At 40.2% G+C, this 23,864-nt stretch overlaps 1 protein-coding gene across 1 annotated transcript in view; it reads right to left on the reverse strand.

Annotated features, from left to right (window-relative positions):
* The window catches only part of PKHD1 (PKHD1 ciliary IPT domain containing fibrocystin/polyductin), a 271,783-nt gene that overhangs the window by 77,466 nt on the left and 170,453 nt on the right, over nucleotides 1–23,864 (reverse strand). Inside the window, exons 52-58 of the mRNA XM_065834370.2 lie at nucleotides 21,694–21,831; nucleotides 12,287–12,400; nucleotides 10,125–10,212; nucleotides 7,629–7,783; nucleotides 5,605–5,757; nucleotides 3,735–4,613; nucleotides 2,436–2,598 (exon numbers count right to left, since the gene is read on the reverse strand). Coding sequence (XP_065690442.2) covers nucleotides 2,436–2,598; nucleotides 3,735–4,613; nucleotides 5,605–5,757; nucleotides 7,629–7,783; nucleotides 10,125–10,212; nucleotides 12,287–12,400; nucleotides 21,694–21,831 — 1,690 coding nt within the window. The remainder of the gene's footprint in view (nucleotides 1–2,435; nucleotides 2,599–3,734; nucleotides 4,614–5,604; nucleotides 5,758–7,628; nucleotides 7,784–10,124; nucleotides 10,213–12,286; nucleotides 12,401–21,693; nucleotides 21,832–23,864) is intronic.

The raw sequence follows: 23,864 nt of genomic DNA on the forward strand, positions 1-23,864 counted from the left end.
AGCAAAGATTATGCTGTTGTTTGTAATTTATTTACACTGGCCACAAACACTTCTGAACATACATGTAATGTCTTGATATTTACTGGCTGAACTCACATGTCCAAGAGAGAAAAAAAATGGAAACCAGGCTAAAATGAATGAAACCTAAGCATATCAGTTGAGGTCTGGCATACTCTGAAAAGAAATTCTGTTTCATATCCAAACAGACAAAAAAATCTTGAAAGAGAAAACTCATAAGACACAGTCCATAAGGATTAATGTGTTTATGAACCTGTTTTCTTTCTAGTTGTTTTTATTTCATATTTTATTTCATATTTGCGACTGTGTCTGCCCTAATTTATGTTCTAATAATTTGGAGATTTAGAGATTCAATGTCATTTTGGTGGTTCTGATGGGCTTAAAGTGAATTGTGCATTGATCTCACCTCAAAGCTACACTTGAGCCACGGTTTCCTCACTCAATCACACGTATCTAGTAGGAAGTGATTATTCCGCCAGTACTGTCTCCCAGACAATGAATAGCTATTTCACTCTTTCTAATGAGAGGTTCAGATACTAAGAATATAATAAAATTCTACTTTGAAAAGAAGACTAATAAGGAAATAGGTTTCAGAGCATCAGTCCAAACTAAGACAAAGCTCTTTTTGGGTAGCACGATGAATTATCTTTGCAAACTGCATCTAATTTTCAAATAAGTTTATCCAATTTTATGACCACTATACTCTCAGGAGTAAATTGTAACTTTAGTGGTTTGAAACAGCCAGAAAAGCTTATAAATTCCTATATAGATCATTAAAGACTGGCTTTCACAGAGGGAAGTACCTGCAACAGGGCAGGTTTGTTGGAGGGGAACTCAGGTCACCTGAAACATATATAGGACAGTTGAGATTAATAATTTCCCAGACACAGGTCTCTATTGACTACAGAATGAGTTTAGTGTTTTCGTTATATTACACGCCTAATTTTTGGATCATTGAAGTGCAGTAAGCTCAATCGCATATTAAGGATCTTACGTGCTTTTATCCTCATTTTGACTTAAGGTTTAACACAGCTTCAAGTAACTGGTCATATCACTCCTTTTACAAAACAGAATGAGATACAACGACTTGTAATCCAGCGAATTCCATGGAGACATCTTCAGATCACCATGTGGATACACATGAAGTCTTGAAGAAAACTTAGAATTTCTTGCGCTCAGGTTGGAAAAACTCAATTACTGATATTTTGAATGTCAGAAAAAGATATAGGCAGAGATTTACAGTAAGGGCAGAGAAGCAAATGAGAAGGGCAGAGAACCAAATCAACCTCAGACTACTAAGAAAACACTCAGTAATCCATGTGCATTCATCATGTTTGAGAATCACCAGCTCTCACAGTGGACTGTGTATTCAGCAGCTCACTAATAGTATAATATTGCGGGATGGATACAAGAGTGGAACATAATGAGAGCTGACAAGCTGGACAGGTCTCAGAAATCCACACGCAAAGTAATGCCCAGAGCAAAAAAGCAAAAATATAGAATAAAATAAAAATTCTGGCAAAAAAGCTGGAGGGGCTCTAAACATAGCAGTGTGGGACACCTCCAATTATTTTTGACTGGCAAGTGGAGTCCACGCTGGATTTTTTTGCTACTTCAAGGCTTTCCTGACATAGCCTCTGTATTGTGTTCACTGGATGTAATAAATAAATAGGCATGTGCTTTCCACTGGACGTGGTATGTTTAAACTGCTGCAACTTAAGGTTACAGATGGAGTTCTCCCCTCCCTTCTCCACGTTCCTTCACATGGAGATGACATTCTCCCTGGGCAGAAGCAGTTCTGGCAATCATTTGACATCTCACAGCCTTGCCTGGTACTGATCAACATTTCTGATGCAATCTCGCGGGCAAAAATCAAGCTCCGCTTCCCTGACCAAAAGGACATTCCCTGTCTCAGGGGTTTTTTATTGCTGGAGGTCCTGACATTTTCTGAAGCCTGAGGCTGAGAAGTCAGAGATGCTCACGATGGAGTTTTAAGAAATAGGATGTGTGAAGCTTGTTTTGCTATATGTATGTCAGTAAAAGGGGAAATCCAAGAGGACTGGTCTGGAAACGCACCTTGATGGAATCTGAACCTCCTAAACTAAGCTTGGTTTTTCTTTTATTTGGTTTGTTCTTTCTGGATTTGTTTTTTTCTGTGCATGTTTGTTTGATGTCTGAGCTTGTTCGTTTTTGCCAGATGGGAGCAGTACAAGAGTAGAGACAGAGACAAAGAATGGGAATGATCTGCAGCTAGGCTTCCAGTCTAAAGTAATTGCTTAAGCTCTTTGTAAGAAACTACAAAAAGACAGCTGATACAAACAGAGGTGAGGATAGTCCCAAAACTGTAGGTGTTTTTGTTGGTTTTTTTTTTTTTTCATAAACCATTGAAACAGATAGTTCAAAATAAAACATATTACCTTGTTGGATGAAAGTAGAACTTGTTTTTCTCATTGACATCTAACATCCTTGATGTCTCCGCTGTGATAAGAGACATGACGCCTGAGTGGTCAGCGTTTGACATGATGCAGACATCCCTGTCTTCGCTGTAGCAGCTCTTTGTAAAACTATTAAAGGTGACTCCTATCAGGTATTAAGAGAAGATCAAGTGAGAAAAAGAGGTTAGAGGAGTGCCAGAACCAGAGAGAGAAAGACTCCTTTCTATGACACTTCCCATGTTAAATTGCCCCCTTATATAAATGTGTATATAAACATGTACAAAACATTTTTAGATCAGACTAAATGCAATCTTCTGTCACCTTTAGAATATTCCATAGCTAAGTTATATCTGAAGTTGACACAAACCAAGTCATGCCTGTAGGAAGTGAAATCAAAGGAAACAGTAAGTGGGAAAGAAACAAAAACCAAATATGTTTAATAAAATTTCATTTGAATCAGAATTAGATTAATGACAACCTGACTTAGATGGTTTATCCACTTGCCAGATGTTAATATAAGATGAGCTGGGTCTGGTGAGATGTGTTTGGCTGTGCCACTGAACTCTTGTGCAGCTGCAAAACCCATGTTTTGCCACAAATTTTCTGTGAGACCTTGGGCAAGTCTATTTGTGTTTTTCTGTCTCCCTTTTTACTCAGTAAAAAGAGCATAATGTATTTTCTTACAAAAGTAGGGAGCAGTGAGGGATAAAGACATGAAAAACTGTGATCCCACCACAGCAACCTGTTATCTGTGTTCTGCTAAATGCAAATATTACTCTGGGGACGATAAAATCCATTTGAGCCAGAGACATAGGATACATAACTGACGTTTATCCCTCTTGTGCAATCCCTTATAACAATAAAAGCCATAACTGTTTCTGTGCAGCTGTAGTCATTATGTTCTATGCAAATTCTACACAAAGTACGCTATTCCCTTCTCAAATTTGTTATCTTTATTTAGCTAGAGGTAACTATAGATCAGAGAAATAAATCAAATGTAAAAATAGCACAGAAGGCAGGCATGTTAATGGTGAAATACATACATGACATAATTATACTGCAGTAGATTCAGGAAGTGAAAAATATCAATCTTTTTTCTATTATTATTGTTATTTAAGTGTATCAAACTGAAGAAAATTCTGTTATTAATATCACTGAGGCTGGGATTTTCACACCGTGTCCCTTTGCGGCTGTGGAAGGCTACAACTTCAGCTGGAAAAATGTAATTAGTAAAGAAAAACAGTGACAAAATTGTCTGGTCAGTGGATACGGAAGACCAACCTTTCAGCTTCATGAGTCCCAGGACTTTTGGACAATGTTCGGTTTTGTGCCATGGGTTATCTGGCCTTTGGCCAGGAACAGTGGTAAATGTAGGCCATAAAATCCCAACGCGACCTCTTAGAGGGTTGTATGGTGGTCGATCCTTGGCTGTTAGATCAGCTGAGCGAGGCTTGATCCTGTCATTGATGCAGTCAAAGGTTGAGCTTGTTGCGATGATGATGGAGTTTCTAAGTTCGATGAGTCTTTCCCCCGTGTGGCATTGCTCGGCATAGAGACAGTGCACTACCGGCATGAGACCCACAGTGTTGTCCACCAGCACCACATTGTCCACAATGACACTGCTGTCAAGGTGGAACATGACACCATAGTCATAATTCTTATAGGATAGAAACCCTGTAATTCTAGTGCAGGTCTGAAATCCATCTCCCTGGTACAGATGAATACCATGGAGACTTGAATGGGCCACATTTTCACTGCAATACTCTCCATCTAGAAAACACTCTTCACCCCTGATATGGAAGCCGATTCGCTCAGATCCTGCCACGGCATTGCCGCAGAGGGAGACACCAACAGCAAGGTTCACCTTGATGCCAGCAATCCAGTTTAATAAGCCTTCTGGCTGCCTACTCAGAATGACAAGATTCCTGATGAGAGAATGATTTTGCCCTTCCAAATCGATGCCAGGTCCAACCGTGTTGAGCACTGTGTTATTGTGCAAAGTGATCCAGTTGCTCATGACCGCTTTAATGCCAACGCCACAGCTATTATGAATGCTGGATGACACCACCAAGGACCCTTGGGATATATTCCTGAATTCGACAGCAGAAAGCTGAGGAGGCCCGAAGTTCAAAAATTCCACATTTAAGAGCTGAAGGACACCTGCAGTGAGATAAGCATAGTGAAATAAAAGCGAACAAAATGACCTAAGAACTGCTAAGAATGACACCCATTTAAACAGCACTCGAGCGTAAAACAGTAGGCAATATCTGTCAGTATATTCAGTAATATACATTTGTTCGTATTTTATATATAAAGTTATAGTAGAAACCAGCTAACCACAGAACAGCCCCTCATAAAATATTCCATTACTTATGAAATATTATTAGTACTCATGCTTCATACACGTTACATGGTCGCAGTTTGCTTAGAATTGCATAGCACGTGCAAATGGGTACATCTGCTGTCAGACAACCCTTTCTTGGACAGAAATGGTCTGGCTGATGAATCACAGAGTCACAGAATCATAGAATGTCAGGGGTTGGAAGGGACCTGGAAAGCTCATCCAGTGCAATCCCCCCATGGAGCAGGAACACCCAGCTGAGGTTCCACAGGAAGGTGTCCAGGCGGGTTTGAATGTCTGCAGAGAAGGAGACTCCACAACCTCCCTGGGCAGCCTGGGCCAGGCTCTGGCACCCTCACTGAGAAGAAGTTTCTTCTCATATTTAAGTGGAACCTCCTGTGTTGCAGTTTGTACCCATTGCCCCTTGTTCTACCATTGGTTGTCACTCCCTTCAGCATCTTCGTGGCTCTGCGCTGGACCCTCTCCAGCAGTTCCCTGTCCGTCTGGAACTGAGGGGCCAAGAACTGGACACAATATTCCAGGTGTGGTCTCCCCAGGGCAGAGCAGAGGGGCAGGAGAACCTCTCTGACCTACTGACCACCCCCCTTCTAATCCACCCCAGGTACCATTGGCCTTCCTGGTCACAAGGGCCCAGTGCTGGCTCATGGTCACCCTGCTGTCCCCAGGATCCCCAGGTCCCTTTCCCCTACAGTGCTGTCTTACAGGTCGTTCCCCAAACTATACTGGGACCTGGGGTTGTTCCTGAGCAGATGCAAGACTCTACACTGAAGACAGGTGAATCTCAACTACCTTGGAACTCTGTCCCACTGGAATCTGTCACACGTCCCACCAACACCCTCCCAGCACAAGCCACATCAGCCTTGATCTGCACGTTGCGTGTTAGGAGTCCAACCTCTGCAGCCAAAGGGATGCGTCTTCCATCTCCTGTGTCATGGGAAAGCCCTGGGGAGTTTTAGAGAGAAAATGTGATAAGTGTCTATCCTACCCATAAACCAGCACTGTGAGGGACATAAAGCCTGACAGCTCATGCACAGCTTCTCTGCAGAATCTGCATTGACATTCAGGTGTGTTTTTCCTACAGCACAATCTACGTGGATCAACACAAAACCAGAAAGGCCACTTGCCCATCAAATATTCACCGTGCATTTATATTTTACCAACATACTTCATCTTTAGAAAAAGAAGGTGCTAAATATTTTCCCTGCGGTGTGTAGATGACAAATCAATGAACAGATTCACACTTCATTATTTTTCCTAAGCTATATGTACTGGAATTATTCTTCAAAGAATGCAGAGTTGATCTCCATAAATTCTCATTAGGATCAAACCAACAACAATGTAAAAAAACCAATTTGCTACAGAGTCTTAGCTATGTATTTTTTCTAAAACAGTTTTCTAAATGAGACTTTTCAGAGTTTATGCAGGTGTCTAGCTTGGAATTCATCTCAGCTGACTTCAGATATCTACAGACAAGATTTAGTCATCCAGACTGTTTTTATGTACAATGGAGAGCAACAGGCAATTCTCAAGTGCAACTTTTTATCTATTTTATACAACTGCTTTAGGGGGAGATGAAATACGAGTGAGCAGTATGTATTTTTCTGCATTGGTTATCAAGGGAGCTGAGAGTGACAAGTTCATGTGTGAACATTTGCTGTAGAGATCTACATTTGCCCAGGTGAATCCCAGTATTTACATAGCTCTTAATTCTCCCATCAGTCTTTTTTTTTTTTTTTTCCAGCTATATCTAACGACTGTTGCAGTAGTCAATGCGTATGTAATAATTTCATCTCAGGATATATTTACTATATCTACATTAGCTAAGAAAATAAGTTAAGAAACATTCTCTGGCAAGTTTCTTCCTTCTCTAGCAAAAAAAAGAAAGGTCATGCATAGAATACTGGAAATAGGGTTTAGATGTGCTATCCTTTGAACTACATGGTTTTTTTGCACAATGCAATTGTCATATAAAACTGTGCTATGGAGTCTATTATCGATTAACACTATGGATAATTGCAGAACAGGGCTCAGTTCCAAGTGAAGTTTTATTTACTAGCACAGGTATAGCCATTTAAAACACATATTTCTGAACCTATTTATCCATCATAATAACTTCTGTGGCTACTAGTTTGAATAAAGACTAAAATTAAAAACAAACAAAACACAAACAAAAAGCAATTGTAATACATATGACAAATCCTGGTTTGGGATCTTTTTACTTTTGTTAAATAGATGGGAGTAAATATACTTTATAGGCTTAAATAAAATTAAATAAATTATCAAATTTCATCTCTTTATCCAGTTAAATACAGATCCCATATAATCCACACAGGAAATACAGCTAAATACAGATTTCACATTTATTCACGTATTAGATTACAAATACATTAGTTTCATTCCATGGATTTAATAAAGTTTTACACTCAAAACTCCATAAGTCTTCTTATTTTAAAATTTATAAAAAAAAAAGGAGTGCATTTGGTTGATTTTTTACACCAGTTTTTGGCGCATCACATAAATTGTGCAAATGACCTAAAAAATATCTGCTTTTTTTTTTTTCCTTTAAAATTTCAGTTACTTTCTCTCTCTGTTGACCGGTTCTACTTAAAACATGAAACACCAGGAAGTTTTCCAGAAGTATTTAGCACTAAATTCATTCTGTTCACAGAAATTCAAGTTAGAATCAGTTATTCTGTGCAACACCGAACATCACATTTTCAGCATCAAATCAACAAGAAAACAACAGGTTGGATCTTTGTGAGATCTGGAATTGAAAGTCAATGCGTCAGAAGATGGAAACACAGATTCCTTACCAATATGCCTGTGCAGAAGACGTTCATGAATTCTTATGCTAGGACCATTGACCTCTTTAAGTGTAACTACTTCAGCTTGGTGGGCTTCATAGGAGGAAGAGCTGATCACAATATCTCCACCATGATCCCAATCCACTTCATCTTCCACAAAAATCCTGCAACACCAAGATATTAGGGAAATTCCATTAAAATTATCAGTTATGCTGATGGATTTCCTAAAAAATGGACAACAATTTTGCCTAGGTAGATCTCATAAAGAATCCACAGGCTATCACAGAACATTTTGGGTTGCAAGGGACCTTAAAGACCACCTAGTTCCAACTCCTCTGCCACGGGCAGGAATAACTTCCACTGGACCATGTTACTTAAAACCACATCACCCTGGTCTTCACAGAATCACAGAATCATTTTGGTTGGAAGAGACCCTCAAGATCGAGTCCAACCACTAACCTCGAACACTTCCATGGATGGGGCATCCACAGCTTCTCTGGGCAGCCTGTTCCAGTGTTTCACCACTCTCACGGGGAAGAATTTCTTTCTTGTATCTAACCTAAATCTACTGTTTTTCAGTTTAAAAGCTTTACCCCTTGTCCTCTTGCTATGTTCCCTTGTAAAATGTCCCTCTCCAGCTTTCTTGTAGGTCCCCTTTAGGTACTGGAAGGCCATAATAAGGTCTGCCCGGAGCCCTCTCTTCTCCAGGCTGTACAACTCCAACTCTCTCAGCCTGCCTTCACAGGAGAGGTGTTCCAGCCCTCTGATCATCTTCATGACCTCCTCTGGAATTGCTCTAACGGGTTTGTGTCCTTTTTATGTTGGGGACCTCAGATCTGGAAGCAGAACTGCAGGTGAGATCTCACCAGAGAGGAGCAAAGGGGAAGAATCACTTCCCTTGGCCTGCTGGAGATGTTGCTGGTGGTGCAGCCCAGGACATGTTTGGTTTTCTGGGCTGCAATTGCACGTTGCCAGGTCATGTTGAACTTCTCATCCATCAACACTCCCAACTGTCAATGCACAAGCCACTTGCTTCCTTCTCCCCTCTACTCTGCCCTGGTGACACCACATCTGGAATATTGTGTCCAGTTCTGGGCCACTCAGTTCCAGAAGGACAGGGAACTGCTGGAGAGAGTCCAGTGCAGCCATCAAGATGCTGACGGGAGTGGAGCATCTCCAGTGTGAGGAAAGGCTGAGGGAGCTGGGGCTCTTGAGCTTGGAGAAGAGGAGACTGAGGGGTGACTCATTCATGCTGATCAATATAGAAAGGGTGAGTGTCACGAGAACGGAGCCAGGCTTTTCTTGGTGACAAACAATGATAGGACAAGGGGTACCAGGTTGAAACTGGGACACAGGAGGTTCCACTTAAATTTGAGAAGAAACTTGTTCCTGGTGAGGGTGGCAGAGCCTGGACCAGGCTGCCCAGGGAGGTTGTGGAGTTTCCTTCTCTGCAGACATTCAAACCCACCTGGACACCTTCCTGTGGAACCTCATCTGGGTGTTCCTGCTCCAGTGGAGGGATTGCACTGGATGATCTTTTGAGATCCCTTCCAACCCCTGACATTCTGTGATTCTGTGATTCCATATACTAATGCTGACTTTCCTATTCCTTCTACCTAAGCACCTTAAGTCTTAGCTGGCTATTAGTAGACTTCTCATGACAAATACCTCTTTTTTTTTTTTTCTTTTTATTTCTTTTAACAATGGAAATAATTGTTTGTGCCCTATTTAAGACCAAGGAATGAACTCTGAATACTTGTATCTTAGCACCTCATGATATTTCATGCAAAAAATATCAGCAGAGCAATACCAGCCTAGTTCCATTTCACCAAGTGTTGAACCGGTACATTTTGGTCAAGAATCTGCTTACTGTGAACACTGATCTTAATCAGGCAAAAAGAACAATTTCCAGAGTATAATTCTAATTTTTCATGGTTTGAATTAGCATTGAAAACTATCTTGAATCCTGCTTGTGGGGTCTTTGTGTTTCCATTGCCCATCTCTACAATGAGATTCCCAACAATTCCTTCCCTAAATGTAGATATTTCACCTCTTTCAACTCTTCCAAGGAATTTTTGTTATGCCCAACTGATAAATTGGGTTTTTTTCTTTGAATACACGTATTTCAGTTTAAAATGAAGTACTTGGAAGAATTAGAGTGAAAAGCAATAAAAATTTTATGTGACATGGAATCAAGAATGAGAAAGGCAAAGACAGAGATGTAGGAAAGCAAGGAAGAAGGATGGAAAGATGGAAGGAAGCAAAGAAGGAGAGGAGGAAAGAAGAAAATCTCACTTTCATTCTTCTTTAAAATTCAAATTAATTGAAAAATTGTATCATTTTCTTGCAAGGTGTAACATAATGGTTCTCTTTCTATTTAGACATATTTGAAACAGAGCCTATCACAAAGGTAAAGAGCAATATAAGTTGCAGTAACATTAATACAAATCATAGCAACAGGAGCCCAAACTTAATACTTGGTGGCATATTTGCGTAAGGTATTACCTTTCATTGCCAGGAACAGCATTGGTTCCCAGATGTGTCCAAGACATCTTGGGATAAGCACTATAAATTTGCACCTTTCCATAAACCCCTGGAAAGAAATAGAGTTAGAGAAACAGAAAAAAACAAAGGTTAAGGTAGAGACTTGGGAAGAAATGAACCAATAACTAAAACCATGGGAATCTTTAAATTTATTAAAGCATGTTTCTGTATTTTATGAAAAGTACCAAAACAGCGCAGAACCTCCACAATCTGTGGTCACCAACTCGTCCTCAATGTCTCCCAAACAATGTGGGGCCTCAACGTGTCACCAACTTGTCCCTAACGTGTCCCAAAAGTGTCACCAATGAGCCACCAATGTGTCCATAAGGATCTCTGGCCACCAATGTGTCCCGAACTTCTCCTCAAGGACCTGAGGCCACCAGTATGTCCAGTGGGAACCCAGGTGTCTATGACACTACCCAGGTGTCCAGAATGGACCCAGGCATCTGGAAGGGGACCCAGGCATCTGGGGATGTCGAGTCCAGGGGGAACCCAGGTGTGCAGAGGGGACCCAGGAGAGACATGGAAGCTTAAAAAGTACCTAGGAATTCGGGAGGGACCCAGGAGTTCAGGAGGGACCCAGTTGTTTGGGAAGGACCCAGGAGTCTGGGAGGGAGCCAGGTGTTCAGGAGAGACCTGGAAGTTCAGGAAGGATCCAGGTGTCTGGGAGGGACCCAGGAGTTCAGGAGGGACCCAGGAGTTTGGGAGGGAACCAGGAGTTCAGGAAGGACACAGTTGTCCAGAGGACCCAGGAGTTTGGGAGGTACCCAGTTGTCCAGGAAGGACCCAGGAAATCAGGAGAGACTCAGGCATCCGGGAGGGACCCAGGAGTTTAGAAATGACCCACATCTCTGGGAGGGATCAGGGATTTCAGAAAGGACCCAGGAGTTGGGGAAGGACCCAGGCGTCTGGGAGGAACCCAGGAGTTTGGGAGGGACACAGGCGTCTGGGGGGGACCCAGGAGTTTTGGAGGGACTCAGGAATTTGGGTAGTAATAAAGGATTAATAAAGTAAAATGACTATCACATGGCAAGGCGGTAAGGAGGATTGCACCATAGAAGTCTCATTAACTCAAATTTTAATTGCAGATACAGGTATCTGCCTTAAAAAGAAAACATCATCTATCTAAGAAAACAAATTAAGTAGAAACAGTGGGAATTAAACATAGGAAAAATTACTCATCTATTATTTATATTTCTGATCTGTAAAGAAATCATTTTTTTCTGGAAAGGGGATCGAAAACCAGGGCAAAAAGCCAAAATATAGAAACTTTTCATATAGGTGACATGTTTAAGAGGAATATTGAACAATACTGAAGTCTCAGTTGATCTTTGATCATGCATTAAGCCACAGCAACACATATATTTTATTTTCTAGCCCTTAAAATTGTGGAAAGTCAAATTTCTATATCTTGTTATACTTCAACTCTTAAGTAATTTAAACTTAAAAAAACCCTCACAGTTGATTTCATTGTCAATTTGTTTTCCCTCTTGTTTTCCAAACATTCCACTTAATTGCTTGATCAACGTATTCAATAGTTTCTCAATGTTGTTATAATGCAGTAGTTTCTCAACAACACAAATTAGGGATTTTTTTTGTTTCTCTATTCATTTTTTTCCCCTGAACTTCTTTACTATCCTACAAATCTTGACTTTGGAAATTTCTCTTAAGAACAGTTTCAATTTGTACCGTCTTTCCAAAACTTGAGCAATTAACAAGGTCTTGTGATGCTCAAGTGTTGTTTAAAACATTTTAAAATGTGGAAAGCAGAAAAATTAGCTTATTTCTCAGCCATAATTACATGAGGACATGTAAAAGTTAATATAAACTTTTTGTCAATCTGTGGGTTCAAATGTTTGGAAATATTAAGCTGTATGCATTTGGATCCATATGGTGTAATTGGATGTAATTCATCTCACTCAAGTTGGACATTTAAACTAGTGATGTGAGTTTAAACTCATCATCCTAGACCAGAAACTTGAGGGCAATTTGTTCCATCCTAAGAGAAATGTGTACCTTTGTTAGATGTTTCCCTGTATGTCAGAACAACAGGTTCAACAGTGGTAGATTTGCCTATTGCCTAAAATAGGTTTCTTATGAAAAGATAAACTCGTGTTTCATACCAATACTCCCTGGGTGGACATTTATTCCTTTCAGATGATCACAATAAATGTCTTCAGATGCACGAAGAAGGACAAGCAGCTTTGAATCCCTTTCTAGGGGGTGTTGAAAATCACCTGCAATAAAGAGACGACAGCAACAACCACAGAAGTATCAATACCTTTTGTAATGGTGAACTGGGAAGGGGCACTGGGGTGCGCGAATCCAAATTCAGAGGTCTACACGACGGAGCTTTTTCCTCTTTGACCCATTTTTGCCTTTCAACTCCTTTACAGTTTCACCTGTTCCCAGGTGTGCTGGTCTTGTTAAAAACAAGTTTCTCTTTTAGTGAATTTGCCTGTCAGCTAAAGCTTTCAGATTAGCTGCATTTTTCTGAAAAGCCAGATACACGTTTTGGTAAACGTAACAATGGAATGTGAGGTTATTGATAAGCATGGATGCACATCTCACGAGAGGGGCAACAAGAAACAGATGACCAAAAAACTGGCCAAATGAAGTATTCCATCCCATTCATGTGAATACTTCATATAAAAGTAGGAGATCACGAGGATCTCGTCCCTTTTCCTTATGGCCAACATTAGGAGAGGACCTTGTGAGTCATCCCTCAGAACCAAGGCCAGTGACAGACTGAATCCAGCTCCGGTTGGCTGCAGAGACCAGTCCAGGACTTCGGGTGCTGGCTCTGCAGTTGCTGGGACTTTCAAGATTGGTTTTGTATATTTTGTATTATTTTCTCTATTTCTATTGGTAGCATTAGTAAAACATTTTTAATTTTTCCAGCTCTCTTCTCTCTGTCCTTCTTTCCCTCCCAATTGCCTGTAATTAGTGGGAAGGGGGGAAGAAGGAAGGGAAAAAGGGGAAAATGGGGGGAGAAGGGATTAACAATACATCTGCCACAGTTTTATTGTCACCCCACAATCAAAACCTCAATACTAGATAATCATGAGTTGTGTATCCACAACTGGTAAAATGGTCTTTCAAAAAAATTGAACAATAGAGTGAAATGAACAGGGGAAAGGAAAAATACCCAAGAAGTTTTGGTGTGTGTGATGTTGTTCAACTTGTGATGATAAATCCACTCAGTAAAATATATTCCAATTGTGACTTCACTTATTTCACTGAGAGTAGCTTATATTTTCAGAAGAAAATGGCCCAGCACTAAACAGATACTAAGGAGGGAAAAGTAGGACAGTTTTTGCCCTGGAGAAATGTATGTCGAGTCCAGTAAAAGAGTTCAGCGTTCCTTTAAAATTAGAGATTAAATCAATTATGCAACAGAAAACTGCAGCAGATGTAGAACTAAAATATATATACATATCTGTACAAAATTAGCCGTCCTGTCATGTTCTTTTAATATTTAAAAATTACTAGTTTGGAAAGGGGAGGTGATTTTTTATCCTAAAAAACCATTCCTGTTTAAGAGCGTTTTTTTAATTAAGTGAAATCAGTAAATAAATTAATTGTTCCCCACTGATATCTGACTGACATATATGGGTATTTAAAGTCTCTGTACAGCTTTTAAATGAGTAAAAGACAAACAGTACTAGACTCGCGTGCTCCCCATCTAATATATCTCTCATTAGTGAGCTCATATCTTCTCTGGGGACATTAACTACACTGAAGACTGAAGAAAGACTCAACAAAAATTTTTTGAGAACTTTATATCAATGTTGCTATGTTGTTCACAATTTTTCCTAATCATGATGATATTCCCTTAAAGTGGAGGATTATTATTAACTCTCATTATGAATTACTGTTGGTGTTATTATTGGTATTATTATTTTACTGCTGGTTGCAAAGCATTTACTATTTCTTATAATTAGGTTAGTTAGAAATAGCTATGATATATCCTATACTCAGCTCGATTTTAAAACAAATTTTAATTGGGCTTCCAGGCTTAGCAATCACAAACAAATGCTGGAAAAATGTGAATTCTGAAGGCTTGAACTGGAAGCTGTTACACCTTAAAATGAATTACATCTACATTTAGCTAAAATTTGTGACTTTAAATCTTTAAAAGCATCTCAATAGGTTAATGTTGCCATTGTTGAAGAAGAAAACAAACACACAAAATCAAAAATATAATTAGAGTGCGAAACAAAAAAGTTATAATAAAACTATTCATAGTAGCTCATCACCATATTAAATCATTAGGATAAAAAATTAAAAATGACAAGTAAATGTTTACAGAAATGCTTCAGTGGCTGGAAACTGTAAATAGTATAAATGAATATAGGAGATATCTATGAGCAGAAATGTTAGACTTAAGTATTTAGAACAAAAATAATACTTGCTTATTTCCCTTAATAGTTCTGTGGAGTTAAATCAGTGGATCTCAGTAACTTGAACGCAAACGTTACAGAAAACTGAACCCAGAAACTCATTGCACTTTGAAGCTGGACTTTTCAACACGTTTGGGATCACTTACGTTGTTCCAGAGCACACGAAGAAAGCGAATATTGTGCCAATATTTCAAACAAAGATAAAAGTAAGAGCCCCAGGTAATTACAGGCCTGTCAACTTGACACTGATTCTAGGGGAAAAATAAATAAAAATGGAATGTCCAACTCTGAACATAATTAATAAATCATTAAAGGTGGATTACATAATTAATGCCAATCAATCTGGTTTTATAGAAATAAGGTCCTGTGAAACTTCCTTGTTATCATCTTCTAATGAGATTACAGGTTTAGTTGATAAAGATAATAGCTTTGATTTAATATAATTGGCTTCTCCAAGGCACTTGACTTAGTAACTCGAAACTTTCTGATTCACAAACTACACGAGTACAACATGAACACATTACACATTAATTTACAGACTGACTGACTAGAATGGAGTCATTGACCAAAGCAGGTTTGGTCTTGGAAGCCCTGTGGTATCTAACATTTTCTCAATGACCAAAAGCAGTGTGAAGATACTGAAAATAAGCAAGGTAAGGTGACACAAAAGGGAAAAAAGTTATAAATAAATAAAAATTAAAGAGATGGGTCAGCAAAGTCAGCAATAACTTGGAAGCAAAGAACTAGGAAAGTGAAGAATGTTCATAATCCTTTATCAGGTCTAACTGCTGGAGAGTATAAAACCCTAGTATGTGAAAATTAAAATAAAATAAAATAATAAAATAAAATAAAATAAAATAAAATAAAATAAAATAAAATAAAATAATAAAATAAAATAAAATAAAATAAAATAAAATAAAATAAAATAAAATAAAATAAAATAAAATAAAATAAAATAAAATAACAGAGAAAAGGTGTGTCTTTCTACATAGACTTTCACTTATTCTGGACTGCAGCCTGGATCTAGTTTGCAGCTGAGTTTCAAAAGCATTTTCCATTGTTTTCATGTCTCAGTTTTATTCCAGATGTTCCTTCTGACAGTTTTTTGTTGTGTTTTTCTCTTTTTCCACAGCAAAACTCAGTTCTTTCCTAGAATAGTGGCTGTTTTATCCCTTCTAGCCTTTCCTTTCTTTACCACATAACACGCTGCAACAGCTGTTGTGTATAAGAGCAAGGAAATCTCTGAGATAAGATCCCATTGGCAAGAAGACTTTGCTAAGTGTCTTGCAGTGATTACCGCAAGTATCAGCTGCTTTCCTGAAAGCCAGATACATGTTTTGGTAAACATAGCAATGGAATGCAAGGTCACTAAACTGATAAGGATGGATGCACATCTCGCAAGAGGGGCAATGAGAAACGGGTGACCAAAAAACTGACCAAATGAAGTAGTCCATCCCATTCACATGAATATTTCATATAAAAATAGGAGATCATGAGGATCTCATCCTTTTTTCCTTATGACTGACATTAGAAGAGGACCTTGCAAGTCGTCCCTGAAAACTGAGGGCTAGTGACAGACTGAATCCAGCTCTGGTTAGCTGCAGAGTCCAGTCCAGGGCTTTGTGTGCCAGCTCTGCAGTTGCCAGGACTTTCAAGATTGGTTTTGTATATTTTGTATAATTTTCTCTATTTCTATTGGTAGCATTAGTAAAACATTTTAAATTTTCCCAACTCCCTTGTCTCTGTCCTTCTTTCCCTCTCGATCACCAGGGGAAGTGGGGGGAGAGGGGACTAACAATACATCTGCTATGGTTTTATTGTCACCCCGCAATCAAAACCTCAACACCAAGGAATAAGCAAGACACATAGACTAGGATTCAGCTGCCTAAATATAGGTGTAGATTACCACCTGGGAGCCCTGGTGTCCTCCAAATTCAGTATGTGAAGTTGGTAGATACAAGAAAGGGATCAATGACAGAACAGTGGCTTTTTAAGCAGAAGCTGTAGGCCACATGGGACACCCGAGAGTGCCCAAAGTGACACAATATCCCTATTGTTAGGGATATTTCCAGGGAGATTCGTATACCTACATTTAGGTTTCTTAAAGTAGGTGTTTCTACGTCCTCTGGCTGTCTGAGCTAACAGAGATCAGGCAATACAGTGTAGATCATAATTTGCTCCAGATACCTGTATCAGCCAGTCCCACCACAGTGGCTCCATGGACTGGATTGATTACAGCTCTATTGAAACAGCCAGCTCACATGCTGATGTCTACATGTTACACCTAAATTTGGGTGTCTTAATCATGTGAACTGAATCCCTTCCCTAGATGTTACAATTGGTTAAAAGAAACAAAAAGAAAAAAGAGATCATTTGGCTTGGAAAGGATAAAAACCAGAAGGAGGTTGAGAGATTATTTGAAGGAGATGTAGATGGTGCAGTGGACTTTTCAAACCACTTTTGCTGTGACTGGGGATGAAAAATTGTGCTCGGTACATCTACGGTATTTCTTCTTTATATAAGTTGAATGCAGGAATGCTATGTGAGTACAAGGTGGGACTCAGCTCCCAGCTGAAGGTGGTGTCATGTACTGATAAGGATCCTGGCTATGAAAAAACTCACCTAAAACAGCACTGGTGGGGAACCCACCACCCATACATCATCATACAAGTCTCATCATCCATGCTGCAGAGCCGTAAGAGCGGCTGGATCCCTCACCTTTTCTTTCTTCCTTTCTCTCTGCTCTTTCCTTCTCTCTTTTTCCTTCTATATCCCTATTTCTTTACCTCTCCTTCTGTGAGTGGTGATATCTTACTCTCTTTCTCTCTCTCTTACACCTTAGTTTTCCTTCCCTCTCTACCACTCTCTTTCTCTCTTTTCCTTTTGAACACATGAGTAACATCATCTTAAGCTCCACTGTTGGATTCTTGTTAAATTTTGCACAATAGCTACTAATGGTTGCCAATACATCGCTTGTAGAAGGACTTTTGCTGTTATACTTTTGCCAAGCCACTATTTGCTGTTATTAGTATTTCCAACACGTGCTTTTAGTAAACTCATAATTGAATTGGATCCCTGAAATGATTGTCTGTCATTCACTTTGCATAACCATGCAGAATTAACCCAGAGTTAACTCACACCTGGTCTCATCTGTTGAGTCAGGGCGCGTGTCTCGTTCAGAGTTAACTCATCCCTCATCCCATCTGTTGGGACAGAACAGATGAGACACACACAGTAGAGGAACTGGAGAAAATGGAAAAGAAGTGTTAGCTGGTGAAACTCACTTGTGTCCTAATCGTTTTTATTAGACTGAGCATTAATCATCACTAACACACGGCCATTTCATGAAGTAAAGTGATGTATCCTTTGGGAAGTCATTATGGGGGTTCTTACTAGTACTGAAAAGCAAGATAACAGGTGTCTGGGGTTTCATCTCCAGACAGAGAAGCCATGAGCCAATTATGACCTTAGGCTTCTTGCCTCAAATGAGAGAAATGACTGACAGGCAGCCATCGTGAGATATGAAAAAAAAAAAAAAAAAAATCCCCCACAAAAACCAAAAAAAGAATGTAAAAATTTGAGACTGAAAACAGAAATCCCGTCTGGATAGTTACTTGGTGAGCTCTACTACAAAAAGCAAATATAGGCTGCCCGCAAAGACTAGCTGAGTACAGTGGAGTTCAGGATTCAATGGATCAATTTGTGGAAAGTGAACTTCAGCATTTTCTGCAAACTTTTCAGGAGCTGAGGCCTTTGTTCATAACAGGAACAAGGCGCTTTGTGCACGTATCATCTGTGCTTTAGTGCTTACTCATGGGTTAAAATGAATGGAACTACCCTAGCAGAGAACTGAAAAAAAATCTCTGAGATGTTGAGCTCAACATTTCTTTTCTTCTTCTGACATATTTAGCAAGTCTTTTCTTCTTCTAACGATATTTAGCAAGTCACTTAATCTCTCTGATCCTCAAACTCTCCCTCTAAAACTGGAAAAATAGCTGGTGTTTTACAACATGGCAACACAGGAGGTAGAAATAAACAGTGTTTCTAAAATGCTATTGCAAATATTTTCATCAAAGAAGAGACTTTTAAAGTTTAAGAGAAAGAGAGAGGCCTCTTATCGGGGAGCTAGAGAACAAATAATGAAGAAGAAGTAACTGGAGAAGAAGTAATCAGGAAATCTCTCTGGGTCCAGCAACACTGAAGGTGGTTGGAGCACCCAGAGAAGTTAAGGTGGTGACAGACCCACACTTCTACTTCTGGGTTGTCCGAATGCTCTAATAGAGTTCTTGCAGTCCTTTACAAAGCTTTTATCATATCACATCTCCCAGTGATTCTGTTGATCATAATTCACGCTGGATTGCGATCATACATTGAAGAAGTGAATTATGACAAACCCTACAGGAACAAAGGTGTCCCAAGAATTCTGATCTCCCAGCTATCACTGTATTTCCTGATGCCAATTTCCCTGCAAATTATTGCTTTAATAAAATTAATGAGGTTCCTGTTGACGTTTCCTAAGTTCCAATTTTACATTGGTTTTTTTCCCCTTTGTTATATATGTGTAATCATCACTAAGTTTCTGTGTACTTATCATCATATGTTACCATCTGACTTTTTTCTTCCCTGCAGATAAGAAGCCAAGTGCTCTGAAAGGCATCAAAGTACAGGATTTGTTTGTAGAATTTGTTGTTGTTCTCTAGAAGTTTAAGTGAACAAAATATTCAGACTATCAGAAATTCTTTGTCCCAGGCCACTGAATTAGAGCCCATGGCGTGTGAACAAAGATTTCTGTGCTGAAAACAGGACATGGAGAAGTTACACAATAGGGAAGACCTGGGGATTTGCCTCACATAATGTCAACTTCAGATCTTGTTTGGGCAACGCTGCATGTTGATGTCCACATCTATCAAATCTGTTCACTAAACTGTCTCGTGTTGGGATTTCTTTGGGGTGTGGTAGAATTGGACAGATGGGCTTCAAAACCTTCCTTGGGGCGTGGAAGAGTCAGGGTTGGACAGATGGGCTCCAAGAAGTTGCCTTTAGGCCTCAAACACATGGGAAAAGAAAGAGAAATTTTAAAAAAGCCCAAAAACATGTACTTCCATTTTTACAAGCAAGTATAGAATCCGGTGTAAGATGTGGGAAACTTGTGGAGTGTCTACCCACCCATCATCTCTCAGATGAAACTAGAGCAAGGACAGCTCTCCAGAAGATGCCAGATGAGGATTCGACAGTTGTAAATACCTGCTTGGCTTTTAATATCGTTACTACTCACAGATGTGCTGGAGGGGAGTTTGTGCAGCAAAGAATTGCCTCGATGTTTTTTAATAAGTGTTTTTAGCAACGAACACAGGGTCTTTTTTAAAACCAATATGAAACCATATTTAAACTACAAAAGAATGTAAGTAAAAAATTACTGAGACCCTTTTAAGTATATATATATATATTAACCTCCTAGATTAGGCTTTCAAAACCCTTTTTTGAAAGAAAAACATGAGGCAGTGAAATAACTCTTTTGGCCAGTACTGTATTAACTGTACAGTCCCTTGAGATTAACAACAAACAAATATTGGAGCAGGCTTCCTCAGGAGGTGATTACACAAACAAATTCTCTTTTTAAAGTTCATGAAACCAATCTTGAGAAAGGTCAAGCAGTGATCAGCAATGTGATCTCCAGCATCCTAAAGATTCCTGTAAGTAAATACAACGCCTGGCTTTAGGAGCTTTGATTTTTAAAGGGAATTATGTGAGTAATTACTTCTGTGTGGAAAAATACTGATCCTGTCCATTGCAAATAATGTGGAACAGCCGAAGTGACATTGGAGACTATGAAACCATTAGAAGTAGGGGCAAGGTGGTACCTGCCTGAAGTCCTGGTGCTCGTCGGTACAGAAGGATGAGAGGAATAAATGTGCTGAATCCAACTGTACCAGTTTCACACAACAGGGGGATTTCCAGACACTCTGGAGATTCTCTGCAACCCTATTTATTTTTGCTTTAAATACTTCTACGTCACCTAGAAACTGCTTTACTAAAGCCCACAGACAGAAGCGAACATCTGAACACAAAGGTAGATCCTGCTCTGAGGAACAGCTGTCTCATAAATCAACCTCACATGAAGTAGGGAGGGCTTTTACATACATCAGATAAAATTTCAGCCACAAGGATATTGGGAGTTTCACCACTGACTTCAGTGGGGTGAGGATAGCAGTGTTTGTAACATACCACTATTAAATGAACAGGCAATTAGCTCCAGTGGATAATCATTGCACCTGGTATAGATCTACATTGCAGATGGACTACAATGGTGTAGGAGTCAATCCAAAGAGCAGTATCTGCCTGAACATCGCCATCAAGAACAGATGGACAATGACTTGGAGTGAGGCCTGAGGAGAAGAATTGTGTTTCATGGGTCTCTCTGACCCGGGGACAAGAGCTGCTGTCCAGAAGATGGATTTTCACCTGCTGTCTCAGCCAAACTTGCCCCCACCTCCTTCCTGTTACTAAGGCCAACAAAGAAGAGCATGTGCAGAGGCTCAACAAGGGTCTTGAGGTCACCCAATGGACCTGAAAGAGATCCCTAAACATGAGGCCTCGCAAGTGCAGATGGGTTCTGGCAAGTGAAGCAGGGATTTTTCGAGTCTGTGCAGTTAAGCCTGGATTGTGAAACAAAGGCGGAGATTGGCCTCGACCCATGGAAGTGAGGTGGGGTGAATAAGCATAAAAGATGACTCCCAAATGGACATCATGGAGATCTCGGATCATGACAGAGGACTGGCAGGATGCTGTTCAGGACCTGGAACCATAGGAACACCTTTGAACCCATGGTGGTAACCAGCCCTCTTTCCCCCTTTTCTTTTTCTTTCCCTTTTTCTCCACTTTTTCTATTGCATGCCACTTTACAGGTAAAACAATAAAGTAACACTGTTTGATTGAATTTTAACCCCTTGGCATTTTGGTCACCTTAATTTTGCACTTCGAGATCAAGGTAAACGAGCCATCACGAGTCCATCACCAAATGGACCGTGACAGATGGCCAGCAGGTTTATAATACTACTACGCCACCTTCTTTTTCTATCAAGAGCAGAAACAAACCCTGGGCACCAGAAGACAGGCTGATAACTTACCCACTTTGAGGGTACCCCCCAGCACCGCAATGCAGGTGGCACTCAGGACATTGCTGGAGTTGCTGGGGAACTCCAGGGTCCCCAGGATGTAGAGACGTCTCAGAGGGGGAAGAGCTGTATCCACCAAGATGGTCCGGTCTAAGAAACAAAGCAGAGGGTTGTTTGGAATGATGGCAGCCTATCATGTCATGGAGGTGAAGAACATTACCTTTTTGCTTTATTTAGATTGTTTTTGCTTAGAACTACTGGAACAGGGCTCTAGAAATGAGGCTCCATGGCATGGTTGTAAGCTGACAAATGAATAATAACATCACATTTACAATGATATTGTTGCAAGCTTAAGTCTCGTGAAATGTTGCTTGAAGCATTAAGAAGGGCAGCAAGTCAGAGACTTGTTAGCCTCTCTGGGTGAATCTGGCTTTGTTAATGAAAGTAAATCTTGATCATCCAATGCAATGAAATAGGACTAAGCTGAGCTGTGTCCAGATGGCATATTTCCTTTGTGACACTGAAGAGAACAAGACTGATGGAAGTGAAAAAATCCAACAGTGTTAAATAGGTGCTCCCCACCACAGAGAGTCTGCAAGTCCCCACCTTGTCAACAGCAGTGACCAGAGTGACAACCTGAAGCCACACGCCACAGCCCACCTCCAATGACACCCTGTCCTTGCTTTTCCTTCTCTGCAGTTAGGTCTTGCTCCCTCAGGTTTTGTGTACAAAACCCCGCTTCTTCCCAGTCAACCAGCGGGAAAGTTTTGCTTACATCAACACAATCTGCAGGAAACCAGACTTCACAAGTGGTGTTCCCCGGGGCTCAGTATTGGGGCCAGTGCTGTTTAATGTCTTAATCAATGATCTGGATGAGGGGATTGAGTGCAACCTCAGTAAGTTTGCAGATGACACCAGGCTGAGTGGGAGTGTTGATCTGCTGGACGGCAGGATGATCATACAGAGGGATCTGGACCAGCTGCATCATTAGGCTGAGGCCAATTGTCTGAGGTTCAACAAGGCCAAGAGCCGGGTCCTGCACTTGGGTCACAACAACCCCAGGCATCAGCGTTCCAGGCTCAGGGAAGAGTGGCTGTAAAGTGTCTGGTGGAAAAGGACCTGGGGGTATTCCTCAACAGTGGCTGAACATGAGCCAGTGTGTGCCCAGGTGGCAAAAAAAGCCACCAGCATCCTGGCTTGTATCAGGAATAGTGTGGCCAGCAGACCCAGGGCAGTGCACAGATATACAAAAAGGAGAGATTAAGGAACACACATGTTTTCCAATGGATTTTGACTGAGCAGTGAGAATGGGCCACTTAAAACAGTTTTGATGTAGAACATAGGAAAGGTCATGAAGTGTCTTGGGAAGAGGATCAGCTTCTTCGCAATTTTGCTTCTGCCTATAGCTATTAGCAACTACTTTGGATGAAGTTACTAATGACCATGCAACAGGTAGCACAGTGAAAGTCCTTTTCCCAAAACATGTAATTAGGGGCTGACTCATGCCATTTAGTAGAAACGTTTAAAAATTTTTCCAAGACCAGTTTGCAGGAAACGTAATTAAAACCTGCATAAAATACACTCAGAAGCAGACTGAAGAAAATATTAGTGGGCTATCTTTAATTATACCATTTCCTAGTTTTTGACTCTTTTTGGTTTTGTAGCCCTGAAATTTCACAGCTTCAAGGGTGAGGAAATTTCTGCATGGTCCAGGGTTCTGTGTCTACTTGCAGACTTGTTTGTCTCTTCTACATAGCTGTTCCTACTCTATCCCTGTAATTCAATCATCCCACCTCTTACTTTCTTATTTTTTTTCCTTCTTTCTCTCTGGACATCAGCAAGGGACACCCTGAAAGACCAGGACCTCTGTTCTCAAGGACTATACCAAGTACTGCAGCAACTCATGGTTACCCTGAACACCCCTCCTCAAAAGAAACTCCCTGCAACCTTGGGCTGAAGCATCTTTCAAACATGTAAAATTTTCACAACATTCAAATGCAATAAGTCTCTACAGAGCAAATGCAATCTTTTTATTTTTTTTTTCCTTAAATCTCATACTGTTAATACTTGATACATTTTTACAGGCATTAATTCCTGTCTATAATCTCTTTACAGGGCAGGTATAGGTATAGTATATAACCTTCCTGGGAAGGGAAGGGAAGGGAAGGGAAGGGAAGGGAAGG

Source organism: Patagioenas fasciata, chromosome 3, assembly GCF_037038585.1.
Source record: "Patagioenas fasciata isolate bPatFas1 chromosome 3, bPatFas1.hap1, whole genome shotgun sequence".
Taxonomy (NCBI): domain Eukaryota; kingdom Metazoa; phylum Chordata; class Aves; order Columbiformes; family Columbidae; genus Patagioenas; species Patagioenas fasciata.